The 27958-nt window shown below is 44.0% G+C and overlaps 1 protein-coding gene across 2 annotated transcripts in view; it reads left to right on the top strand.

The window, feature by feature from the left end:
- Positions 1–17880, top strand: part of RNF138 (ring finger protein 138) — a 34029-nt gene extending 16149 nt beyond the window's left edge. For both annotated transcript variants that reach the window (XM_077492616.1, XM_077492617.1), the window contains exons 3-6: positions 9488–9606; positions 14986–15091; positions 17565–17672; positions 17772–17880. In XM_077492616.1, the coding sequence (XP_077348742.1) occupies positions 9488–9606; positions 14986–15091; positions 17565–17672; positions 17772–17834 (396 nt within the window). In that variant the 3' untranslated portion in view covers positions 17835–17880. The remainder of the gene's footprint in view (positions 1–9487; positions 9607–14985; positions 15092–17564; positions 17673–17771) is intronic.
- The last annotated feature ends 10078 nt before the right edge of the window (positions 17881–27958 follow it).

Consider the following 27958-nt stretch of genomic DNA (forward strand, 5'->3'; position numbering starts at 1 on the left):
TAAACAGGGGCAGAAAAATTGGGCCTTAGGCACTGGTGCTGGTGCCACGACACTGCAACCTCTCCCATATACTCTAGTTTTATTGCAGGAATTAGCCCTGCTGCAAAGCATTGCATCAAAAATTGTAATTAAACGCCCCTGTTAAACAGGGGCAGAAAAATTGGGCTGATGGCATCACCCAGAACCAGAAATGTTCTTCCAACATATCAGCGGAGGAGGAAGAGGATAGACGATCAACATAACAGGACAGTCACTCAGCATCAGCATAGGCAGTCTTGAAGGGATGTGATATTTAAAAAAAAATAAATTATTCGGTTACATCAGCTTCAGGTGCTTGGTAGCTGTGGGTGATCCAAGACTGATTCATCTTGATGAAGGTCAGTCGATCAACTGATTCGGTGGACAGGCGCACCCTGTGATCGGTAACAAAGCCACCAGCAGCACTGAAGGTGCGTTCCGAAAGAACGCTGGATGCAGGACAGGCCAGTAGCTCAATTGCATACTGTGCAAGCTCTGGCCAGTGATCCATCCTCAAGACCCAGTAAGCCAGAGGATTTTCGGTGGGAAAGGTGTCCAAGTCTGACCTTGCCCCTAGGTATTCCTGCACCATGTAAATCAGACGTTGGCGATGGTTGCTGCGGTCATACCTTGGGGCTGCGGACTAAAAAATAGTCTGAAAGCATCAGTCAGACGGCCACCTTCTCCACCGCTCCTTCTGACCGATGCCTCAGCAACACGTTGTCCAGGACCAGGAGTTTGTAACCTCCCAGTCTCTGGGAACGCGTTGCACAGACCTTTCTGCAAGGCCTCCCGGGATCGTCTCCCACTAGCTATATAGGTGAGGTGAATATAGCGGTGTATACTGCGGTCAGGGCACACAGACAACAACCACTACAGAAGAGCAAGATCGAAAATCGGCCGATAACAATCGGTGTATACTGTGTTGAAGGTACACAGAACACCCACTAACTGCTTCAGACGCCAACACACTACACAAGGCCGCCGCGCTGGCGGCCTTATATAGTGTGGGGCATGTACTACACAGCCTGAGCTATGATTGGCCACAGGCATCCTGCCTGTGGCCAATCATGGCTCTTCTCGCTGCTGGCGCTGTGATTGGCCAAGCATGCGGGGTCACAGTGCATGCTTGGCCAATCATGAGCCAGCAATGCACTGCGATGACACAGTGCATTGTGGGCCGTGAGCGACACACGAATTTGGCGCGAACGGCCCATAACGTTCGGAATTCGCCGAACGGGCAAACAGCTGATGTTCGAGTCAAATGTATGTTCGACTCGAACACGAAGCTCATCCCTATTTTGGAGGCTTACAGGTTGGCAGGGAGGCAAGCGCCTCTAGTTGAGGCACATTCGACTAGGGCGGTGTCGGCTTCGTGGGCAGAGAAGGCCGGTGCCACTCTGGAGGAGATCTGCAGAGCGGCGACGTGGTCCAGCTACTCCACGTTTGCGAAGCATTACCGCTTGGATCTGGCTGCTAAGGATCAAGCATTTGGTCCTCCAGGCAGTGGTCCCGCCCTAGCGGAGTAAGTTTCTTGCTTATCTCCGAGACTGTCCTGGAAGACGATAAGAGAAACCGGAGTTAGCCTTACCGGTAACTCTTTTTCTAGGAGTCTTCCAGGACAGCCTGGTTTCCCACCCAGAGTTTTGTGGTTGGAGTATAAAGAGATAACATACTGGCATAGCGTTAGTATATGTCTTTCAGAGCCTTCCGGTGGATCTTGTGTAAACTGAAGGGGAAGGCCTGGAGGACCGCCTTTTAACCTTTTTGGTGAATGTGTTTCCTGTCCTGGAGGGAGGAGCCCTATGTCTCAGAGGCTGTCCTGGAAGACTCCTAGAAAAAGTTACCTGTAAGTCTAACTTTATTTTTTTGCTATAATAAATATTCCACTTTTTTTTCCCCCTCAGTTTACGTCGATATGTATTCTACATATTTTTGGTAAAAATCACAATAAGTGTATATTGATTCACGCAAAAGTTGTAGTGTCCACAAATGTATTAAATTTTAATGGGGGTGTGTGTGTGTGTGTGTTAGAGAGAGATATCTATCTATATAATCTCACATATACACGGTATCACCATCATTATCCATTAACCATTTATTATCTGAAGATTCGTTTTTTTTTTTTTTTTTTTTTTTTTTTTATCCTTTTGAGAAGTATTTTTGGTCATGATATAACTTGGAACCTTAATATTATATCTAGCATAGAGTCCTTTCCTTCCTCCATTCTCACCATTTTATTAATTCATTATAATTTATAATAATCGATTTTGATTATTAGCAATTGGTAATTTTCTTAATTCATTTTTTAGTTTACTAAAAAAAAAATAAAAAAAAAAATTTAAATTCTGAGGTATATTTATACACTTTATATTTATGTATTTAATCAATTAATTATTTGATCGATTTTCTGCAAACGCCATAAAATTATCATGTTCCACTATTAATCAGCAAGCTTCTTACTCCATATTTACATTCACTTCGGTTTCTCCAACCATCTACCTCTTTAAATCCATCTATTTGATTGACGGGCTGACCAGCCCATCAGATCTCTCTGTTTCTATTTCCTCTGTATTTAAGACTGCCAGGTTTGCCAGCCAATCATGGTCTGATGAAGAAGCTGTAGCTTCAAAATGCATTACCATTCTTTTCCACTGTGAATAATCACATTTCCTGTACCTGTGAAGTCACGACCAGCTGCTTCTTGTTTCCTGCCTCCTGGTTCCCAGCATTCTCTGGATCCCTGTAGGATCACACCATTGCCCCAGGCTGCAAAGTGAAGACATTTGAGACTCCAGGACTGGCGATTTTCACCACGTACTGAACTCCTCTAATTTATCCTGTGAGTTACTACTTTTTTTTTAAATTAAATATATGATTTATACTGCACTTAGTCTGGCGCCCCTCTGTTCCCATTTCTTCACAGAGCCCATTGCTTCACTCTAAGGGAGCTGCCTCCAGGTGCTAATCATACAAGATCTTGGATCATTTATGGACATTATGTTTTAAACAAATGTTTTAATATTATGTGTGCTTATTCACACACTTTTTATGTATACCTATATTCCAGTTGCTATATAATTTTATCACCTTATCTAGCGCCGCTGTTCACCCCTGTTTTTACTAAAAAGCAGTAGTTTAAGGCTAAGGGATTCTCATACCAGCTGATCAATACATAGTAGAAAAATGGAGACTCTCACCATATATAGAAAAGCATGGATACGATTCAACAACTGGTGTATAGAAAAATGCTGTGCAACATAAAGTTTAGAGGTGGTCTTGGAATATCTACAATGCAGGGCAGATAAGAACCTGAGCATCAGTACATTGAAGAGTCGGGTATCGCAATCTCTGTTTATCAGGAAAAGAAGCTAGCTTCCAATCCATGGATAGTTAGATTTTTCAAAGCCTTAAGTAGACAAGGGCCAGTACAGCTCTAACCCTTTTTCACAAATGGGACCTGTCATTGGTGCTACAAACCTTGACAGGGGACCCATTTGAACCACATGAAATTTGCCCAATAAAGCTGCTGACGTTTAATTTTTATTTATTTTTCTCCAAGCACTACAGAGTGAATCTCTTGTCGACCAAAGAGCAAGCCTTTTGGATGAAAGGTCTTACAAGGTCTTGCAAGGCTGTAGTCCTGCCCTAAGGGTAAGTGCTCGCTTATCCTCTCAGGTGGCTGTTCTGAAAGACGATTAAGGGGAAAAACGAATTTACTTACTGGTAACGTTCTTTCCTGGAGTCTTTCAGGACAGCATAGTACTAGTAAGGTTGCCACCTGTCCGGTTTTGACCCGGACAGTCCGGGTTTGGACACATGTGCCCGGTTTTCAAGCCGCCTGAAACCCGGGCACATATAGCAGCAGTTCAACCTAGAGCGGTGCATCCTCATTCCCGTGCCCGCCATCAGTGTTACACATATTTTATGTGATGCAGACACTGCTGATGGGATGTGGAAGCTGACTGCTCTGAGTGACGAGGACTGAAAAAAAAATTACAAAATGCCCCCCTTAGGCGGACGCCTTCTCCAACGCTCCTCTCTTTACCAACAGAAGACTCAAAGCCTACATTTTTTTTTTTTTTTTTTTTTTTTTTCCCAGGATACTGTACTACTCCTACTGGAGTCAGGAAAAATGCTCAAAATCCTCTAACGTGTCCTCAAGAGATTTTATCTTCTGCACTTTGGGGACAGGGTGAGTTCTGAGACCTTCTCCTTATAACAGTGATGGAGGGTTGCCAACCAGTAATCATCCTCCTTTATGCCATGTATTCTTGGGTCCTTACGCAGGCTTTGAAGCATGAAGTTGCCCATGCACCTCAAATTTGCCGAGACTTGAGAAGCGGACTGCTTGGGGTCACTCAGGATGACAGCATCTGGAACTTCCTCCTCCCAGCCACGTACTACTCCCAAGGGTCCTGGGCTTGGCAAGCCATCGCTTACAGATTGATGCATGTATTCCTCTTCTTCGAAGCCTATGAAAGTACCAGAATCCTCATCCTCCTCTCTCTCCTCCTGTGTGACATAGGAATGATGATGTGTGGATAAAGTGGGCCTTGAGAGGAAAGGATGTCCTCCTGCTGCTCTGCCTCCAGTGCCCTGTCCATAATGCCATGCAGACTGCTCAAGCAGGAACACAACAGGGATAGTCACTGATGCATACTGTCATGGCTCACCACCCTTGTGGCCTAATGGTGACAATACAGTGCATGCATCCTTAATGATCAGCCATAGGTGTGTGGGGGGGGGGGGGGGGGGGAGCCGTGCTGTATTCACACAGGTACTCGTTGACTGGCAATGCTGCAGCAGCTATACATGCCGCAGAGGGCTAAGTCGAGTTCGACATGGTGGGCATGTCACAAATTGGGAGTTTTACAGGCAGGTGGATTTCCCGCTGAATTTCAGCCAACTGAGCATTGGCTGTGTATGACTGCCTGAAATGGCTACAGACTCTTCTGGCCATCTTTTGCACATCTTGCAACCCTGGGTATGCATTTGGAAAACTCTTCACCACCAAATTAAGTACATGTGCCAGGCATGGCACATGTCCACTTTCCCTGGCTAAGGGCGGACAACAGGTTTAGCCATTATCTCACACCATCGTTCCTGGCTCCAGCTGGTGTGTTGTGAACCATCTCTGGGCCTGGGGCCTGTACCTGCAGAGCTGCAAGAATCTCTGCTCCAGGGTGGTTCATGTCCCCTAAACACACCAGCTGAAGTACTGCATGGCACCTTTTTAGCCTGACTCTGGGAATAGCCCTTTGAATGCTTAGGGGGTACCTGATGTTCATAGGACAATTCTACAGAGGAGGGAATGGAGGTGACAGAACTCACAAGTCTGGCATCACCACCAGCTGCATGGAGACATGGGAACACAACAAGCTGCAGCTCTGAAAATGGCTGCCATTGAAAGGAATACTTTTCATACGGTGGGACAGGAATAAGTCATGATGACAGTGTCCAGTCATGACTCTGACAGTGCTCTGTGCCCTGATTGGCTGAAGCAGTGAAAGTTTCAGCCAATCGGGGCTTGCAATGCATTGTGGTCAGTTCGGGGGGGGGGGGGGGGGGGGCGTCAAACAACCTGTTTTGTTCGGCTGTTGTCTGAACAAAAGTTCAGCCCGAAACCTAAGCTTGGGCCAAACCGTTCGCCCATCTCTTCTCAAAAAAAATAAAACTGTATATAAACTGGTGATTAAATGGAGTTCAATAAAGTGTCGCTGTGTATCAAAAAATTATTCCATTGGTATTCCACAAACTGGATGTGCTATCCACCGTTCCCAGTGATCATAAAGTAGAACAATCCAAATGAAAATTAAATTGGCTTCTTAACAATTCCCAACGATCTCTAGGTTATATAAGAGATCGTCAAACGCACAAGGTAAGTAAATGCTGATGCCTGGCCACATCCTCTGTGTGTCTCCCGACCTCCAAGATGGATGGATCTGACATAATCCTCTTGTCTGCTTATTATTTAGAATATCTCTGTTGTGCATATTTTAGCTTAAATAAACCCTCTGTTTTTATATACTATGCGACGAGCCTTCTTTCTGTGTAACTTCTCCTGCACACACACTTGTGCTTTAACCTCCACCAGCGGTTGAAGAAAGGGTTAATACTGCCTGTGTTGCAGCGCTTTTGGAAGTGCTGCCCATTCGTTCCAATGTGCAAACCGCCCCAAAGATGCTGCCTGCAGGATTTTTTTATTTTTTTTTTCTCCCCTGTCCCACAAGCGCACTGCCCCAGTGTAAAAGCACTCAAGCTTTCGCACTGGGGAGGCATGAGAGACAGTTTTCAGGTGCTAAAATGCCTGAAAACTGCCTCAGTGTGAAAGGGGTCTTAACCACTTCCCACCCGGCCAATGCATATATACGGCCGGGTGGGAGCCGTCTACTCCTGATAGGACGTTCAGGAACGTCATTCAGGAGTAGCGGGATCGCGCGCGCGCCCGCGCAGCGGCGCGATCCCGATGTGCTCGTGTCACCCGGACACGGCACATCTCAGATCGGCAGGAGGGCTCTGTGATTGGCCCTCCTGATCACATGACGGCCGTGTCCAATCACGGCCGTCATGTGATGTAAACAAACAGCCGGTTGCTAGGCAATCGGCTCTCCTCTCCTCACACGGAAGTCACCGCTGAGGAGAGGAGAGCAGAACGCTGCAGCCGGCTGATGATCAGTGAGTATGGGCTGCTTTTTACAGCTTTTTACTCACTGATCATCAGTGTAGTGTAAACACACAACACACCACACAGTACAAACACAGTCCCCACATATGTCCCCAAAACACACATGTCCCCAAAACATACATGTCCCCAAATAATAAAAACACATGTCCCTAATAATAAAAACATGTCCCCCACATATGTCCCACTAAAATCACATGTCCCAATGATTATCTGCACACATATGTACGTGATCACCTGCACACATATGTACATGATCATTTGCGTACAAAAAAAAAAACGGAGTCGTGAATAAATAACACCAAAATAAAGCTCTATTTGTGCGAACAAAATGATAACAATTTCATTTGGGTACAGTGTAGCATGACCGCGCAATTGTCACTGAAAGCGCTAGAGCGCTGAAAGCTGAAAATTGGGCTGGGAAGGAAGGGGGTGAAAGTGCCCTGTATTGTAGTGGTTAAGGGAATTAGAGTGAAACATAACTGCTTGACTGAAAAGGCCTTCAAAGAGAAGTGCAATCATTGCCCCTAATTCTTATGCCCCGTACACACGACCAGACTTTTCAACATCAAAAGTCTGACGGAATGATTCCGGCAGACTATTCGAACGTGTGTGGGCTGCAGCGGACTTTTGATTTGCAAAAGTCTGACAGACTTTAGAAATGGAACATGTTTCAAATTTTTCTGACAGAACTCTGCCGGACCCAGAATCCGCGTGTGTGTGTGTGTGTGTGTGTGTGCTAGTCTAACGGACCAAAACCGACGCTAGGGCAGCTATTGGCTACTGGCTATGAACTTCCTTATTCTAGTCCAGTCATACGTCATCACGTTCGAATCCGTCGGACTTTGGTGTGATTGTGTGTGGCCAAGTCCGTTCATTCGGAAAGTCCGTCAGAACTCAGTCGAAAGTCTGCCGGACTTAAGTCCTGTCGTGTGTACGCGGCATTAGGGGTATTTCAGTGTCTGAATGCACACGGGATTCCCTGCTGCATGAAATGTTTGAAACCTTTTGACAACAATAGAAGGAAATGGATATTAAAGAAAGGGTGTGACCTTTTTTGTGATTGCCCAGAAGAATTTAAAGCTATAATTGAAAAGAATAGGTAAATTGTTTCTAAATCTAAGATCTAAAGATTTATTTATTTTTTTGGGGGTGTGGGTGGGGGAGAATGTCAAGAAGCCCCCCACACTGGGTACTTTTTTTTTTTTTTTTTTAATTCTCAGAAAAATTGGAGATCTTGGCTTTCATATAAAGGCTCGTGTATGTGTAGGGGTGAAGTCTTGCAACTATTGCAGACTTCACATTAAGACAACACAAATTCAGCACATGGCAACTGGAGAGGTTTTTATAAACTATACAAACTGTGGCACATCCCGTGTGTGTGTGATAAAAAAAAAAAATATATAAAATGTATTATAATATATATTGTACCATGTGTTCATTATAGCAGATAGGCTGTACGAGTCATCCGTGGAGAGCATTATACAGCTGCTGCCAATGTTACTACAGAACCTTTTTCAACTGTGTCCCATCATTTTTTAGGGGCATCCATGGAGGGTGTTTATCTGGTTTCCAAATTCCATGGCCTAGAAAGGGTTACTAAACAAGTTAGGAAAGGTGATTTCCATAAAAAAACTGCTTAAGCCTGAGGCATGGTGGATACTTAAACTGAATACGTGTGTACCGCGAGAGTTAAATCTGTGATGGGACATTCGTTCCTGGTAAATAAAAAAATTAAAAGGGAGAAATGTTTGCTTGTGGTCACCTTGCCGTTCTTGGAAAGTTACAAGTTTGTTTATTATGTAAATACATTTTATTTTTTATTTTTTGTCATGGTTTAGTGTTTTTCATTTGCTAAAAGAAACTCACAGAAAAAGAACACTAGCCTAGCCTAGTCCATTATCCCACAATATTTATTACAAAATTGTCATAAAATGTACTCCCAAACATGTAACTAAAGAATGCTCATCAAGCTACCTGTCCGTAACGCTAAAGTCCTAGCCACAGTGCACTCCAGAGTTCGGGGGGGGGGGGGGGGGGGACCGTGCCAGGGTCCGAACTGGGTGATGTATTTTGAAGGTGGCACCTTCTTCAGAGCCAACATGTTAATTTTCACCTGTGGTAATGAGTGTTTCATTGGGTGCAGAGGTTTTAATTGCATCGTTTGTGTGTTTTTTGGTTTACCTGTGGCAAGTTGCAATCTTCTATGCGGGTGCCACTTTGTTACTATATTGGAGAATATAAAAGGCAGCATTACAGTCGCCCTCTCCACTCTCTCCCTCTCCCCTGAAAAACAGCTGTAAAATAACCAGCAGGCTTCAAGTAGTGTCCACTGGTTACATATTGAAGGTTCCCGCCCATTGAGGGGTTAACATGCGATCCTTCCACTTGGCTTTTTTGCCAGTTAACGATAAGCATGAAATAATGGATCTCCCCCAAACCCCCGACTCTGTTAGCTGAGATGAGCACAAAGTGCCCCCACTCTGTAATGATTCCTGACAGTTGTTCAGCTCCCATCCGTGAAATTGTGCACCCTGTTTATTGCATTCTGCCCTGCAATTATGGGGGTTAAATGCTTTCATGTTTTTTCAGGCTCAAGCTTGGCACTACTTCCCCCCCCCCCCCCCACCGATTGCTCAGAAGCTATGTTATGCAGAAATTTGCATCTTCAACCAAGGAGGGAGTTTTCTTTTTAAACAGAAGTGATTTCACATTTATGACTTTTTCACTCCTATACAAAAGTATTGTATAAAGCTAAAATTGGCTTTCAATTTCTTCTTACAGGTGAAATTATCCTGCATGCGGCTTCATTACAAATCCTGCAAAAGTTACCAGGAGGAATACGGGATTGCACCCAAAGAACCCAGAGGGGAGAACACCGATGGTGCCTGTGCAACAAAGCCGTAAGGCTACAGTGTGCTAAAATACATTCTGTTCATGTGGTGGTCTATTGCATGTGTGGTGTGTCATATATATTATATTATATTATATTATATTATATATTATAAAATTAAAAAAAAAAATTATTATTATTTCAATCCATGTTAAAATCTCAGATATTGGAATGCCTTGGGAAATCTACCTCTTCATATGCTGATGGTAAGAATTAAATTTTTCACCACCACTGGGTGCAAATCCAGCATGTTCAATTTAAATTTTCTGTAATACATGGCTTTTGCCTTTGCAAAGGCAAAATGTATGTGGAGAGATATAATATATATTATGACATTTTCACCATGTGTCAGTAATAACCCATGCAATTCATACATACAAAGAAACCAAAACCATAAAGTCCAGAAATTAACTTATGTGTAATAAAATGGAATGACAAAGGGTAAAAGTATTAAACGCATGAAGAAAGAGGGGTTCAAAAAGGTATGGATAGCCGAAACATCAGCTGAAATCTATCAGTAATCAAAAAGCAATCCTGGCCCCTTGTCAGTATAAATTAATATCAGCTCGTTCAATCTCAACTGATGGCCTATAAAAAGGTGTCTTATTAACAAGGTGTCACACGAAACATCTCATGATTGGTAAAAGCAAAGGGCTCTCAAAACCGTCACAATCTTATTGTTGCAAAACAAACATACTGATGGCATATTGGTTAACTTCTGAATGTTCCAGTGACCACTGTTGGAGCCATAACCCGAAAGTGGAAAGCACATGATTTCACCATAAAGCGGCCACAACCAGGTGAACCTTGGAAGATTTCTGACAGAGGAGTGAAAATCATTATCAGAAGAGCTGTCCAAGAGCCAAGGACCACTTCTGGAGAGCTTTGGAAAGCTCTGGAATTTGCAGGTACGATTGTTTAAAAAAAAACAAGAACTGCCATGGCTTGTATGCACGCTCACCACGCAAGACTCAGTGTGAACACCACAAAAAAAAAGCATTTTGAAGCTTGTTCAAAGTTTTCGGCACAACCTTTAGACAAGCCTGTGAAATACCGGGAGAATATAATCTGGTCAGATGAGACCAAAATTGAACTTGAATTTGGATGCCATAATGCACACCATGTTTGGAGGTCAAATGGCACTGCACCTCACCCCAAAAACAGCATACCAACAGTCAAGTTTGGAGGTGAGAACATCATGGTTTGGGACTGTTTTTCAGCATACAGAACTGGCAAACTTCATGTCATGGCAAGAAGGATGAATATAAAAATGTGCCAAGACATTCTTGATAAAAATCTGATGATGATGATATGAGGGTTGACATTTCAACAAGACCATAACCCCAAACATAAAGCATAGGAAACTCTCAATTGGTTTCAAAGAAAATAAAGCTGCTAGAATGACCCAGCCAATCACCTGACTTGAATCCAATAGAAAATCCTATGGAAAGAACTAAAGATCAGAGGCCCACGGAACCTTTAAGATTTGAAGACTGTGTGGAAGAAGGGGCCAAAATCACACCTGAGCAATGCATGCGACTAGTTTCTCCATATAGGGAGGCGTCTTGAAGCTGTCATTACCAGCAAAGGATTTTGTACGAAGTTTTAAATACATTTCAGTTAGCGTGTTAAAAAACGTCCTTCTCCTCCTTCTCCTTCTCCTTCTCCTCCTTCTCCTCCTCCTCCTTCTCCTCCTCCTCCTTCTCCTTCTCCTCCTTTTTCTTCCCTCTTCCTCCTTTTTCTTCCCTCTTCCTCCTTTTTCTTCCCCCCCCCCCCCCTTTTTTTTTTTTTTTTTTTTTTTTTGTATATGCCTAAGTAAGGATAACAACAAAAATGTATTGTAGAAATGTTATGTAAAATGGTGGCTTGGAGGTGGTGGCAAATTTTTTAAGTGTAGACTTCTTAATGGGCTCTAACATCTGAGATTTTACCATATACGTCAAAGAAATATTTTATCTACATTCTTTAATGCAGAGTAGCTGCAGACTTGCTAATGTACAATCCATAATTGGATATGCATCTTGTACTGTGCAAACAACTAGATATTAGAGCAGCATGTACAGTTTGTTTGGAAATCTAAAACATAAAGATATTGCTAAGTGATGTTGGACTCTCTACCCTGTTTGCTGTTGTGAAGTTGTATTTACCATAAGGCCCTAGTGGGTCAGTGCTTAGAACTGCAATATACAAAGCCTCAATTTTACATGGGGGGGCATCTTGGTTCATGTCTGGACACTTGTGGATAAACCTGGGAAGAGCATGTAAAGGGAGGTGGTGCAGGGTATGTTGAGGGAGGGAGCATGAAACCATTTCTCCGGTATCTTGTTTGGTGGTCAATACAAATTTTACATTGGCAGTAGATTTTAAATGCTCACAAGATGTAGGGCTTTAACAAAAGTGGCTTCCTCATGCAGGTGCACCTCAGACACCAAATCCCTTTTTAAAATTCAACAGTATTGCATAGATTCCAAGTCTGTTTTATAACAATACTACAGAGGCTCAAATTGCGAAATTCAAATTCCTGGTGTGGTGTGTTGGTTCATAATTTTTTAATTTTTTTTTTTAACTCTAGCAGCAGCCTTGGTTGGAGACAGAAGGGGATAGTCAGTTAATTTGAGTCCCAGTTCTTGCAGCCATGTCTGGCATTTAACCCTAAAAGCACATGCACAGCTGCAGTCTTAAAAGTGTTACTAAGCCCAGGACCCTGCATTCACTATATCTGGTCTCCCACAGTACACAGAGAATGGAAATACAATTATTTTTTTAATAAGAAAGTTTAATTGTACATTAGGTCATATAATAAAACTTTCAGTCCAACTTCATATAAGAAGCTTTGTCAAAATATCAACACTTTCCATTCAAATAGAACTGTATTCAGGATTTATAAATTTTTACTGTGTGTGTGTGTATGTATGTGTGTATATATGTATATGTATATGTATATGTATATATATATATATATATATATATATATATATATATATATATATATATATATATATATATATATATATATATATATATATATATATATATATATATATATATATATATATATATATATATTATATTTGCATGTAGAAGGTTTAAAAAAAAAAAAAACCCCAAGAGAAATTTTTAATCTAAGAAAAAGATAAAGGCTGTTAAACATCTGTGATGTGCGTAGATTCCAAATGAGTCCCATTTAATGTGTAGCTAGTATTCGTCTAATGTAGTATCCTACCAACTGAGACATTCCACTTCCCTTTTGAAATATTTACTAGAAACCATGAACCTCCCAGTCCACCTTTCACATTTTGGAGCAATCTATTTAAAACCAGTTGTGGGGGACACATTCCAGGAGTCTCCAACCATTCCCGCCAAATTTTAGAAAATGTGTGGACAGCGTTCCCATGGCAAGTGTTGTGTGTGTGTGTGTGGGGTGTTTTTTATTTATTGATTTATTTTTTTCTCGCAAATAAGTCTTATTGAATGACTTGTTGAATCCATTGGCTTGTGGGGACTTGAGGCGAGAGCCAGTATCTGGCTATCAATTTTCTGGCTAAATACAGTAGCAAAGAAGGTTGAATAGATGAAGTGATCGTTATAGGGGGTACCACATCCCAAAATACAAATATTTAAAGAAAAGGGAGGGGAAACTGGAGGGTAACCAACCCCCGGGACTTTTAAACGGTACCCTAGTGGAGGCAGAACAGTCACATGCCCAAAGTAAAATACACAAAATTTTATTTTGAAACACAAACGGATGTTAAAAACACTGATAAAGAAAGTATAAAACACAAATGTCAGATATTAATGTACAGAGCCGGTACAGGATCACAGGTGACCACAAATGTTACCAATCTATACATAGAGATGCTGCAATTTTCAACATGTTTCGCTCCCTTGAGCTTCCTCAGGATATTGCAGCTAGCGTTAAAAACATGTGTGTCATAGCTCCAAGTTTATGTAAAATTCAATAATTTAACTTTGATCACACCGGAAAAGATGGGGGGAACAAATAAGGAAAGAGCCACAGGAGAACATCGGCAGTCCCAAGCAATCTGAAAAATGATAGCGGTAGGATGTACTACCGCTATCCTTTGGTAATTGACAGTGAAGGACCTCCCGTTACTCTGGGTGCAACAATGGTTTAGCGCTGCATCGCTCTTGACATTCCTATACCAAGACAGTTTGGATACTTAAAGGATTTTGCTCAAAGTCAGTCTGACAATGCCCAGACATTTAAAGGCATATCGCCCTAGCTAGCCCGCATTGATTCTAGTACATCCTACCGCAATCATTTTTCAGATTGCTTGGGACTGCCGATGTTCTCCTGTGGCTCTTTCCTTATTTGTTCCCCCCTATCTTTTCGGATGTGATCAAAGTTAATTATTGAATTTTACATAAATTGGAGCTATGACACGCATGTTTTTAACGCTAGCTGCAATATCCTGAGGAAGCTCAAGGGAGCGAAACATGTTGAAAATTGCAGCATCTCTATGTATAGATTGGTAACATTTGTGGTCACCTGTGATCCTGTACCGGCTCTGTACATTAATATCTGACATTTGTGTTTTATACTTTCTTTATCAGTGTTTTTAACATCTGTTTGTATTTCAAAATAAAATTTTGTGCGTTTTTTACTTTGGGCATGTGACTGTTCTGCCTCCACTAGGGTACCGTTTAAAAGTCCCGGGGGTTGGTTACCCTCCAGCCCCTCTAGTTTCCCCTCCCTTTTCTTTAAATATATGGCTAAATACAGTAGTCTAACCAAAGCACTATAAGTAGAGGGAGAGTAAAGCTCCTCCCACCAAGCCTAGTAAATGTTCAAGTGTATTCAGTATTAACTGTACTTAATATATACAATTAATAGTTCTTACTACCTCCTTCCAGTATCTCTCACAAATTTAGGTAATTTCACAAGCATATGCATTTGATTCCCTGACTGTAGCTGGCATTTTGGGCAATGGGGGATTCCTTTCTACCCCACCTATGCAACTGTTTTGACGTTCTATATGTGCAATGGAGGATAAACGGATGAGACGGGTTTTTGGGTTGCCAAAACTGACCCCAGTGGGCTAGCCACTAAGATCTGCTCCTAGCTGTCCCCATCTATAGGTCCCACATCAGCTTCCCATTTTTCTCTGCAAGGAAGCATATCTGTGGCTTGTATATATGTTAACAAACAAGCCTATATATGCAAAATTATATTTTTATTTTTTTTGTAGTGGAAAGGATAGTCAAACCCTGAATCATCCAAACATAGTACTGAATGTCTACCATGTGCCTCGTGGCATAATGTGTACAGCCATAGTTTTAGCTGGTGGTCCTAAGGGCTAAAATGGATGACCTAGAAAATTGTTCCTTGCATCAATGATTTGTGAACTCTTTACTTCCTCTCTTTTAGGATGGAAACGACATACACCTGCCCTCTGTGTCCACAGCAGGACCTGAATAGACAAGCTTTGCTTGATCATTGTATCTTTATGCATTATTTTGAAGATGGGGAAGCGGTAATTTTTTTTGTTCTTCTTCTTTTTATCCAGGTTAAAGGATAAGTTCACCTTTTTTCTAATGTGTTACACCTGCAACTCTAAACCCTCCCCCCAGAGTCTTTGCTGTGACAGCAGGCTGGGGATCTTCTCCCTGCACCTGCTGTCACAATTTGAAAAAGATGTGGCCATGTGGGGCTCTGCCAGTTCTTTGTATGGGAGATCTACAATGTTATGGTGGCTGTCTGCTTGTGGTTCTCAATGAACTAACAGAGTGCTCCAGTTAATTCATTTATGTCTCCTGTCTGTGTAACTGCCTGCCTCTATGAGGTTTTCACAGACAGTCTGCAATAGCCCTGCATTGTATCGGTGATCTGCTGATCACGGGTGCAATGCTTTACAGGATAATATAGTATAGCTTTAAAGGGTAACTCCCAATTTTGATTCATTTTCCTAGAAGTCTGCACTGAGATGTAAGTTGGATTTGCAACAAAGTTCATTCATGAGATGATCACTTCAAAAGGTTATGTCAACCTTGCAGCGTTCCTCCATTAGAGCACTGCAAGTTCATAAGCTGATCAATAATGAAAAGTTCCTCCCATTCAGAATCACTATCCAAAAGACAGAGGTGAAAACTGTTTTTCCTTTGGAGCAGAAACTGGTAAGACTCTGCAACACAAATCCTTGCAATGTACAGTATGTTGATCACCCAGGAGGGATTTTTTTTTTTTTTTTCCTTTTCACAACAAAAGTGGAGTTGCTCTTTAAGGGCATAGACATAACCTTTACCATGTTTGATCCTGGACTATGTATTCGTTGCTTCTTGATTGTGTGTTTCTAGTAAATAAAGGAAATGAATATTGCTCCCTCACACTGTTTACCATAACATAGATCTACAGGCATTAAGTGGAGCATATTACTATCTATCTATAAATCCAGTATGCATTCTCTAGTAGACCTAGGAGCGTTGGTGTAGGAACCATTCACATCTACAGTATGTGCATGTTCCTGCATTGCATTGCCTTTATCCCAACACAATGCAAATGTATGCATCAAAATGGACACACCATATGTTATGGTGTGCTGTTACAAAAGTGTGTTTTTTTTTTTTTTTTTTTTTTGTCATGGCTTGCTGGTAGGGCTGCAGTGGACCACAATCTGTGAATCTATTCAGAATCTAGAGCATGATGCATCTGACACTTCAGGATGTGTGAGGTGTCTGGGGGCGCACTGTGCATGTGCTCGTCACTGCACTCTCAGTGGCCAGGCAATCTTCTGGGACCTGTGACGTGTTCCAGAAGATTGCAGGAAGGGAGGGGGGAAGAGAAGAACTTCCGCATAGGGTTGCGTTGCCAGCAGCAGAAGTGGAAGCAGGGTACCTGTCAAAACTAGGTATGCCATTACTAGTACTGCCATTACTAGTATGAAAAAATAAATAAAAATGTGTGTGTTATGTGAACAGTGTTGCTTGACAGTATAATTAACGGTTAAAATAGCGTAGTACTAAATGACAAAAATGGCCTGGTCATTAATTAAAGCGGAGGTCCACCCTAAAATGGACCTTCCGCTCATCGGATTCCTCCCCCCCCTCCGGCGCCACAATTGGCACCTTTCAGGGGGGAGGGGGGTGCAGTTACCTGGATAATCCAGGTAACTGCACCCACTTCCGGGCTAGCTCTCTGCAGAAAGGGGCGTACATTACGCCCCTTTCCGCAAGTGCCCGCCCCCTTCCGCAAGTGCCCCGCTGCCTGCTGGGAAACACACAGATCCCAGAGGCAGCGGGGACCGTCCTCATTGCGCAGCGCGGCTCGCGCATGCGCAGTAGGGAACCGGGAAATGAAGCCGAAAGGCTCCATTTCCTGATTCCCATACCCAAGATGGCGGTGGCAGCACTCGAGTGTCGATCTAGAGATCGGCTTCGGGTGCCGACATCGCGGGCGCGCTGGACAGGTAAGTGTCACTATTTTAAAAGTCAGCAGCTGCAGTATTTGTAGCTGCTGACTTAAAAAAAAAAAAAAAAACGCGGAGTCCCGGCAGACTCCCGCTTTAAGTGGGTAAAAGCATCCAGAGCCAAAGTGGTTAAGGGACATCTGTGCCAATATGGGGTGATCTGACGCAGTTGGAGAAGAGCTTGGGTCTGGTCATTGACCTGCACACAGCAATGGAACTGAAAGAATGTCTGCTCAAATATAAAAAGATTACATATTTAGGGTGTGGGGTGCATGACAAACTAATGATGTAGGGAAGGCAAGAAGACACAGCATGGAACAGGTACACATGTTCTGAAGATTCCAGCAGTAGGTTAGCTCTTCAAGGGAATGAAGACCAAATTCAATTATTTTTATACGTTTAATAGGCTGGTCAATCAACTAGAGGAAAAAAAAGGTTTGGTTGAAGTTGCACTGCAGACCCTAAAAAGGTGAACATTCCATTCCATTTCAGTTCAAATGTTTTCTGTAGGATATAAACAAACAATAAATTCCTCCTCTTATAGGTGTGCCCAATCTGTTGCACTCTGCCATGGGGAAATCCAGGTCAAGAAACTGCAAATATTGTTGCTCATCTTAATTCCCGTCATCGGTTCAGCTATGAAGAGTTCATGGTAGACTATAACAAATTATATTTTGCTTCTATACATGTGTACAGTAGGTGCTCCTAATTCTGTAGCTGAAGATTTTTTTTTTTGTTCTCTCTCTTCCAGAATGTTTATCTTGATGAAGACGCTCAATACCAAGCTGCAATTGACAAATCCTGTTTCACTTGACTGCAAAGTATACAATAAGCAATAAACTCTTTTTTTTTTTTTTTTTTTTAAATGATGTCAATAAAATAATACAAAAAAAAAAAAAAATTCTGTGTGGTGGGGTTTTTATTTTTTATTTTTTTTCTTCTTCTCAAATTCTGTATCGGAGTTAAATCTCTGGGGGCATGGCTTGATGGCAGAACAAGCAGCTCTGGCTCTAATCCTTGATCCTGCAGGCATCCAAAAAAACCTTGTGTTCTCCCCTGATGTGGTAGTAACCAAACTGAGCCGGTATGATGGTCAAATTCTGGCCACCCGCACCCCAATCCTTGGCGGAACAGCTGTTCCAGTTCTGTAGACAAGTTGGCACCGACTCCTTCGCCATGCCTGCAGCTCCCCTGCAGCCCTCTCTCTTCTATGCACAGGCATCCAATACCTGGGTGAGTGACTCTATCCCTGCTGCTTTCTCTACACAACCAAACCTTCTCTCATCTCAGGGCTCCCCTCCTGCTTCAGAGAATGGCAATGTCTCCAGTCCAACCCAGGAGGAACTCACATTAGCACACATTATGCTGGCTATACAAGACTGAAAATCCTCTTACAACCCAAATTGAAACCAATTCATTGACTTTTCCCTGAGGCAAGCTGTGCCAAATTTTTGGTAATGAGTGGGGGCAGCTGAAGAACATATTCGCTCCCTGGTGGACACTTTGCACCCCTTATCTGCTGCAATGTTTACAGCCACAGTTTAGCTGGTGCTCCCAAGAGCTAAAATAGATAACCTAGAAAATCGTTCCTGCAGGAACAATCTCTGCTTTGTGAAGTTCCCTGAACATTCTGAGGGATCCCGTCCTGAACAATTTCTTTACTTTTGGCTGCAGGATATTTTTGGAGCTGAAGTGCCCTCATCTACTTTTGTGATTGAACGAGCACACCGCACTCTTCCGCGCCCACTAGGGAAAAAGGGCCACTAAACTATAATGGCAATACTATATCCATATACCCAGATGTCTCGGCTAAAATCCAGCGCCAACACACTTTTTACTGCTGTGGAGGATCGTTTACACACTGAAGGCCTACAGTATGCAATGCTTTTCCCTACCAAGCTGTGAATCATACACACAATACGAAAATCGGATGGAAAAATTCATAGAACAAGCTGTCTGACGATTTTGGGATCATTTAGTACAGCTGATTTCGCTTTTTCGTTAGACAAAAGCTGGATGTGCAGACTAAGTGAACGCAACGTCCGCCTTTTCCCTTTTCACTTCCGACATAAGACTAGCATGCCACAAAAAACGGATGTTTGGTCATCCGAAAATCTAACCATGTGTATGAGGCTTTAGGCTTCTACACTAACCCAAAAGCTATGGCCTGGCTGGACGACCACTTTGGAGCAGCACCAAGATGTAAACGCAATTCATTTGGCTGTTGTTGCTGCACTGTTTTTCTGCACTCCTATACAATCATTTCTGTGGCCCTATTATGCATTTGAGGAAACTGAATTGACTGTGGACACTACATTTTGGTTCTAACTGCATGTTGTAACCTGAATAGGACATACTCCTTTTTCCTCTGCGACCTGTTTTGAGCTACTGCTGCGCTAGATCTGGTTGTGGGCCCAGGCCTATTTTTATACTAGTGTTTTTTGGTTTTGTTTTTTCTTTCTTTCCCCTTACAGTTGAACTTTTTTTCTAAGGACTGTTTATTACCATGAGCCTTCCTGATTCTTGGTACATCCCCCCCCCCCCCCCATACCTGTTTGTGGGGAGGCCACGGGACATTACTAACCTCGGTTGAGTGTTCATTGTTACGGGATCCAAGGCTCTCTGTGTTTGGGATGGCTTAGCGGGGTGGGTTGGGGAGGTTTTTTTTTTTTTTTTTTTTCAGCTTTTGTTGCCAAGAATGGCTGGACTTTTGGGATTTTTTTTTTCTGTTGATTGTTCTTATTTTTCATCTCATGCGCTCATACCTATGCAGGTCATGAGTGGTATAGATTGCAATGTTATTGTTAATATTCAATATCCATACTGTATTGTGCCTATTATACATTATCAGGTTTATTATGTCTAAATCACTGAAAATAATCTCTTGGAATACTAGAGGTTTTGACTCGCCCCAGAAGCAGCCCTTGGTCTTTTTTGTTCTTGAAGAAACATAAGGCCTATGTAATTTATCTTCAGCAAACCTCTCATTGACCTGAAGGTGCGGACTCTTAAACGGCCCTGGTTGGCTAATTCGTTTCATGCCATCCACAGAACCTGTTCCCATGAAGTCTCTATATTACTAGCTAAATCCCTTCCAGCAGAGGTTCTGCAAGTTAAGGTAGACTAGTTATACTGTCTCTGTGTGGATTAAATTAGTGCTATTTACATTGGTTAACATTTATGCCCAAACCCCCCCCCCCCCTTCTGGATTTGCTCATACTTTTTATCTAGGTACCCTGCTTTTATTATGTAGGAGATTTTTAATGCTGGCCTGTATCCTGATGTTGACCACTGAGGGGGTGGCGGTAGAGCCTTTTTCCTTTTACTGTAGTGGTAAAGTTATACAGTCTTTTATATGAGATATGGCAGTGGAAGCATCCTGATGTTTACCAGTATTCCTGCTGCTCCGATTCCTTCCACAACATGTCTCACATAGATATGACTTTAGCCTCGGGTGCTACATTTCCCATTGTTTTCTGGCATGTATTTACATGGCTAGGGGTGTATCTGATCACGCGTTGCTCTCTGTGGACCTTCTCCCTGGTTGAGTCAATTATCTGGCTTTTTTCTTTGCAATGCTTGGAGGATGAGGTGGTGCAGGGGGAATGTGAGCCTGAGTACTACTGAGCCCTCTACAGAATGGGAGGCATTTTATGCTGTGGGGCTCTTTTATATCATTACAGATGCTTTCCATAAGAATACCCAACAGCGTACTGAAGAATTGGGGGGGGGGGGCGTGAGAGAAAGGCATGATGAATCTGATTATGCAACCCTCACCCTACCAGAAGATCTGTATGTTGTTAGAGCAGGGGCGGATCCAGAGTCTAGTCTATGGAGGGGCACTGCCAGAAAATAAGGTGTTGCTCTACAGACCTGATTGGGCAGAGGGGGAGCCAATCAGCGGGTCCGGTGTAAGCAATGGCCATGGCAGATGGCTCCATAGCTCCCCACAGAGAGAACGGTGGTCTGCGATGTAAAAAAGGCAGATCGCCGCCATTGTTAGTGCAAAAAATAAGCATGCCATAAAGCTATCTGCTATTTTTGTAGATGAAAACTTTTTGTGCAAACCAATCACTACACACTTATTGGGTGTGTTGTGTGTGTGGGGTTTTTTTTTTTTTATTTTTTTTTATTTTTTTTTTTTTTACCAAAAATATGTAGCAGGACACCTATTAAAATTGTTTTTTTTTTTTTTTTTTTTTAATGGCAGAAAGTAAAAAAAATATATTTGTTTTGTGTGGTCCTCCCCCCAAAAAAAATTTTCACTCCCTTTTTTTGTTTATAGCGCAAAAAATAAAAACCTCCAGAGGTTATCAAATACTACCAAAAGAAAGCGCTGTTTGAAATAAAAGGGCGTCATTTTGGTGTACAATGTTTTGCACGATCACGCATTGGTCAGTTAAAGTAACGCAATGCCGTATCGCAAAAAGAAAAAAAAAAAAATAGCCTGGTTATGGGGGGTGTAAAACTTTCTGGGGCTGAAGAGGTTAAGCTTGAACAAGGCTAAAATATCGATCATAAAAGGGCAGCATTTTTTTTTTTTTTTTTTTTTTACATGTATTCTGCAATTTTACACATTAATTTGTTTTTGTACTCACTTTTATTCAAATACTTTGGTGTTCTGGTGAGGGCCATCCATGGAGGAGCAATGGAGATGAGCTGGATCCAGGATTGCACTGCAGGCAGCATCACATGACAGTGACACCGACACACAGCTATTGCTTCATCCTGTGTTCATACCGTGCTGGAGTGTGAAGAAAATGGAGGGAGGAGGTGGGGTGGAGTCAACAGTCTTGCTAGGCGCAAAGGAAGAAGGCTCCACTCTGAATGCTGGGGCTCTCCTTAGCGGACACCCGGCATCCCCCCCAGGGATCTGTCCCTGTAGTAGAGCTCATCATTCTGAGGGTCAGCTAGGTGAGTACTTGGCATAGGTGTCTCTCCCCACCCTGTCAGATAATGCTTGTGAGGAATTGGAGGAACTCATTCTGGCCTTTTTGCAGCTACTGACACGTAAGACGCCAGGCCTAGATGATTCTCCACTGCAAGGTATGCCCACTTTCATCACCTTTTTGTGTCCATTTCTTCTCCATACCTATAATAAGACTCTCTAGAGGCTGGGATTCTCCTCCTTACTATACATGAGGCATTGATTATCCTGTTTATTAAAACCCCATAAAGATTCTCTTAAGTGTGATTTCTAGCGCCCAATTTCTCTCATTAGTGTGGATGTGAAGATCTTAGCTAAAGTGCTGGCCAATCGTCTGACCGCTGTGTTTGCGAAGTTGGTGAGGAGTGAGCAGGAGGGCTTTATACCTGGTTGTTCTATTAGGATGAATATCCATAGATTGTTTCACAACCTACGTTATCCTAATGATTGTACCCCTACCTGTGCTATTGCATCTCTAGACATGTGTAAAGCTTTTGACAGTGTAGAATTGCCCTATCTTTTTCAAGTGCTACAACTCTTTGGCCCTCATATCATAGTGTGGATACCACTCCTTTATACACCCAACCCCCCCTCCCCACCGAGGATGGCCCGGGTTAACTCTCATGTTACTGCTGCTTTCCCAATCACTAGGGGTACTAGGCAGGGGTGTCCTGTCACCCCTCCTCTTTGCCTCAGCTATAGAATGCCTTGCCATCCATAGCTGTAGCTCCTCTTTTTAATAAGAGGTCTTTCTATTGATGCTGTACAGGAGTGTATTTCTCTTTAAACAGATGACACCTTGGTCTACTTGGCTGACCTTCATGGCTCCCTCAAAAATCTTATTTTCAATATTTTTATTGAGGTTTCAAACAGGTTCAATACAGGAAAAGAATAATAGAACCACTCCTGGACCGGAGAGGACATAAAGATAAACCAGTGTTTAACAAATGTTACAGAAAACATAAAACCGCTTCTCTTAATTACGGAATGGTACAGCAATCCAGGAAATCGGGTGTTAAAAGTAGGCACTACCAATCCCTCAGCCTAAAGAGCTATGGCTGAAGGTGAGATGGACTGCTGAGGGGAGGCCAATCCCCACCCCAGGGGGAGCACACTGTGGAGAAGGCCTCCTGCCCCAGTCCCATCTCTGAGGGTTACATAGATAGTCTTGAGGGGGCTGCTGAACCCCAACAACTAATAAATACAATAAGCATACTCAGATATTAATGTGTGTAGTGTTCTGAGGGAGCAGAATCCTGTAACGGAGGTATAGAGCTGGGATGCGAGGAACAACCCTCAAAAATCTCTTATCTGAAATTGACCAAGCTGCTGTTCACCCGGATTCCAGACTGCAGGTTGTCCCTTCATTTAGGTATTTGGGTATAATAGTTTAATTACCCTTGTCATCGTATATTGCTAATAACTTGTGTCCCTTGCTGTCCCAAATGCAGCTACAACATAAACGATAGATGGACCTGCCTCTGGACCTTATGGGGCCGGCCAATGTCATTAAAATGATGCATCTCCCCAAATTGCTCTGTTATGGCCAATTCCCCCTGCAAAATCCTGATATCAATTTTCAGGCATCAATTTTCAATGTATTAGAACACCATATGACTGGCATTCTTGTGGTAGGGTTGCCCCTCCCTAGGATAGCACTTGAGAATTCCGACATAGTTAGTGGGACTTGCGGTCCCTAACTTCTACCTGTACTATTAGGCATCTCAGCTGGTTCACATTCACGCTTGGTCGCATCTGATTTCTGCCAATGCTTGTACCACATCCGAAGAGGCTATTTCCTCCTCCTTAGAAACCCTCCACAATATATAATATTATAGGGGCTGTGTTTAATTCTACGTACTTCCTTATCCCTGGTCCAGTCCACAGTTGCAAAAATTGCAAACAACCTGTTGTGGTTTAACCCTAATATTCAGGAATTATATTCTGTACCTGATCCGCAGTGGTGGTCTTCTAAGGGGGTTAAATACCTAATGTCATCTTTATACAAAACAGGGTTTTATGTCCTTCTACCGGTTGCACATGGACTTTGATCCGTAGCTCATCTACTTATTTTATTATCAACTCAGACATGCTGTACGTGCAAAATTTGGCTCTTTAGATGACCCTCTCCAGGTACTGCCTCTATAAAAAAAATTAAGATATTCAGATCCCACAAAACTGATCTCATCTTATTATGCTGCCTTTATAACAGACTCTAATCTTAGATTCCAGACTGCTCAGGTGAAATGGGTATCCTGAAATATACTGTTCACAGAAGAAGACTGGTCTGAGTTTGGTGAGACGTATAAGACCTCTCATTTCCTTCAGAGATCGTATACTCCAAGATCTTCCATCATTCTCACCTAACTCCTGCTAGACTGCATAAAATGGGTTTGACTCCCACGGTTGTACGCTTTAGAGCGGGGGTCAGCAACTTGTAGATTGTGATCGTGGACAGGTGACTGGTAGAGCGGGGTCTGGGCTTGCTGAACCACCATTCCAGAACATCACAGAGAGTGAAATGCAGAGGTACTACTTGTAAAGTTGAAGCTATAGTTGGGAGCAAAAGCTGCATAAGCAGATGCCTCTTCTGTAGCACTGGCTCCTGTCCCATCCTGAATGCAGGAGTTTTGGTGTGCTGTCAGAGCACGACAACTGCAGGATATAATAGAAGTCTATGGCAAAGTGCAGCTAACCCAGCAGCATTATAGGGGCGCAGAGTAAGGGCCGGTTCACACAGGGGGCGATGCGAGGCGACACGACTTGCCTCGCCGCGACCTGACAAGCCGCCCCCGTTCTGTACAATGGAACCGTTCTGAGAGGAGCGACTCGAGTCGCTCAGACTCAGAAAAAAGGTTCCTGTACTACTTTTGGGCGACCTCGGGGCGACTTGCATTGACTTCTATACAGAAGTAATTTGCAAGTCGCCGCTGAGGTCGCGGTGAGGCAAGTCGGTGTCGCCTCGGATCGCCCCCAGTGTGAACCGGCCCTAAGGGTACATTTCAGTTTGGTGCGGTGGTTTTACTACCCCTGCCCCAACCGCGCTCCCTTTATCTGTACTGGCCAGGGGTGTATACATGGCACAGCAGTAGTTTTATATACCCTGTCATCGTCGTTGGGTGTAGCACCTGCCAAACATGACCCATTCAAGTGAATGAGACCACTCTGAAAATTCCCTGCAACTTTGTGCAGTACAGCAAAATAAGGAGTTAAAGAAGGCAGCATTGTCCACCCCTGCCATTTGGCTAGGGGATTTTAACATGGTACAAGACAGGGACATGGATAGAGTGAGTATAGTTGGGGATGCCTGTGGCTCTGGTGAGACCAGATTGGGTCGCACATTAAGGGAGTTCTCACTTGTGGACCCATGGCGTCACAGGTATCCCGAGAAGCGGGAGTATTCTTGTTTCTCTGCAACCCATTCCTCTATGTCCCGCATCGATTACATATTGACTGCAAAAAGCCTACTGCCCGGACTGGCGGACGCGGGGTACTGCGCCCGGTCGCTTTCAGACCACGCTCCCTGCTGGGCCACTTTCAAGCTGGCACGCCAGGCAGGTCCGAAGCAGTGGAGACTTCACCCCTTTTGGCTGTCGGCATTGAGCGACTGCGAGGACATAGAGGAGGAATGGCGATTTTACTTTGACACTAACAGGGACACGGCCCGAACGGACCACGTTTGGGAGGCCTTTAAGTTGCATGTCCGCTCCACCCTTTCGTGGCGTATAGGCCGGCTGAAAAAAGCTTCTCTGACACAGATGACGCAGGCTGCGGAGGCGCTGGATGCGGTTACAGCCGACTTCTGCGCTAACCCCACCCAGGCCAAAGCACAGCTGCTTAGGCACCACACACGAGCGGTAGAACATTTACAATTCGAACAAGCTAAGCGGAAGCTTTTCTTCACCAGACAACGGGTATTTGAGCAGGGTGAGCGTGCGGGGAGGCTTCTGGCCTATCTGGCGCATCAGGACTCCAGACCTCCGGTGGTGGTCTCCTTGACCAATCACCGGGGAGTTAAGGTGTCTGATCCACAGATAGTGGCGGAGATGTTTCGGGAGTTCTATATGGCGACTTACACCTCTCAGGTAAATACACCGAGAATAGAGACCAGGACTTATTTGGAGGGAATATCTCTTCCTAGACTGTCCCCGACGCAGGTTGCAGATCTTGATGCCCCTCTAACTAGTGATGAGGTCGCATTGGCGATTTCGTCTCTGGCCTCGGCCAAAGCCCCCGGACAGGACGGTATACCTCTGGATTTTTATGCCCAGTATTCTAATGTGTTAGTTCCAGAACTGTTGAAACTGTTTAATTATTTGCTCGACTCGGAAACGCTTCCCGAGACGCTGCGGCAGGCCACCATCATTGTGTTACCCAAGCCTGGCAAGGATCCCCACCTTCCTGAATCATACCGCCCCATTTCCCTACTCCAGACCGATATCAAAGTTTTAGCAAAAATCTTAGCCATCAGACTAAACAAGGTTCTACTGTCCCTTGTACACCCAGACCAGACAGGCTTCATGCCGGGAAAGAACACGGCCATGAATATTCGTAGAGTATTTATGAATGTGCAGGCTAGGCATAGCTCGGTGGGGTCGAGGGTGGTGGTGTCCCTGGACGCGGCCAAGGCCTTCGACTCCATTGAGTGGGGCTATTTATGGGAGTGCTTGGAGCGATTCGGTTTCGGCCCCACTTTTGTGAAATGGGTCACCCTGCTTTACTATCAACCGACGGCCAGGGTCGCGGTGAATGGTTGGGTGTCGGATCCCTTCCCGGTCGGGCGGGGCACACGTCAGGGATGCCCGCTCTCCCCTCTTTTGTATGCCCTCGCGGCGGAACCCCTAGCGGCCAGGCTCCGGCATCATCCGGGGATAGCGGGCCTCCGCAGTGGTACCCTTGTAGAATCCGTAAGTATGTACGCGGATGATACCCTTTTGTACTTGGAGGATGAGGGTCCATCACTGCGGAGTGCTTTGGAGGTGTTGGGGGAGTTCGGCAGCCATTCGGGTTTGGCCATAAACTGGTCCAAGTCCCAGATATTACCATTGGACTTGTCGGTACCGGACCGCTGAGCGGCCTCCCTTCCACTCTCCAGGGTCTGCGAAATCCAATACTTGGGGGTGCGTATTACCAGGGAACCGCGGGATTACCTACTACTCAATGTTGAGCCCTTATTTTTATTTCTCAAGTCGCGTAATCAGGCTTGGTACCGTCTCCCTCTTGGGGTGACGGGCAGGGTTAACCTGACAAAAATGATTTTACTCCCCAAAATTCTATACGCGCTCTGGCACTCCCCGGTTTTGATCCCTCTCCGTTTTTTCAAAACGATAGACACTATTTTGAGTACGTTTATCTGGGGATCCTCTAGACATAAACTGGCGTGGACTACTCTCAAAAACCCGTCGGGATCGGGGGGGGGGTGGCCCTTCCGGATTTTAGGGCGTACTATTTGGCGGCGCAACTGTCGCATTTTTACCACCTGCACAGGTCAGATGGGGCAAGATACCAGACGCTGGTGGGTGATGGGGAGGGCATACACACTCATACTCCCCTTCAGCTGCTCTTCCGGGCCGGGAGGGCGAGAGGTGTCCCGACCCCCTTACTGTCCTACCATAGGCGGATTTGGAGACTGGCGTTGGGAATTGTTGGTGCTGACTTTTGCCCCTCGCACACCCCATTGTGGTGTAACCCTGCTTTGAACGAACTAATAACTCCCTGGAGTTGCCCTCTGGGCCTCCAGGGGCATTGTTTTTCTACACCAGGTTATAACCCCTCTAGGCGTTCGCGACTTTTCAACGTTACGGGCGGAGTTTGACCTGCCTCAATCTATGCATTTCCGATACTTACAACTGCGGCATGCACTTCGATCCCAATTTGCTGAGGGCCTTCCTAACGTCCAGACTCTGTCTCTGGTTGAGCTGCTGCTGGGTGACAACTCGGCCCAATTGATCTCCACATTTTACAACTTATTGAGGATGAGGGAAATAAATCAGATTTCGGAGAGGGCTAGG

This window comes from Lithobates pipiens, unplaced genomic scaffold (assembly GCF_037356315.1).
Source record: "Lithobates pipiens isolate NorthernLeopardFrog02 unplaced genomic scaffold, aLitPip1_a1.2 Scaffold_19, whole genome shotgun sequence".
Lineage (NCBI taxonomy): Eukaryota > Metazoa > Chordata > Amphibia > Anura > Ranidae > Lithobates > Lithobates pipiens.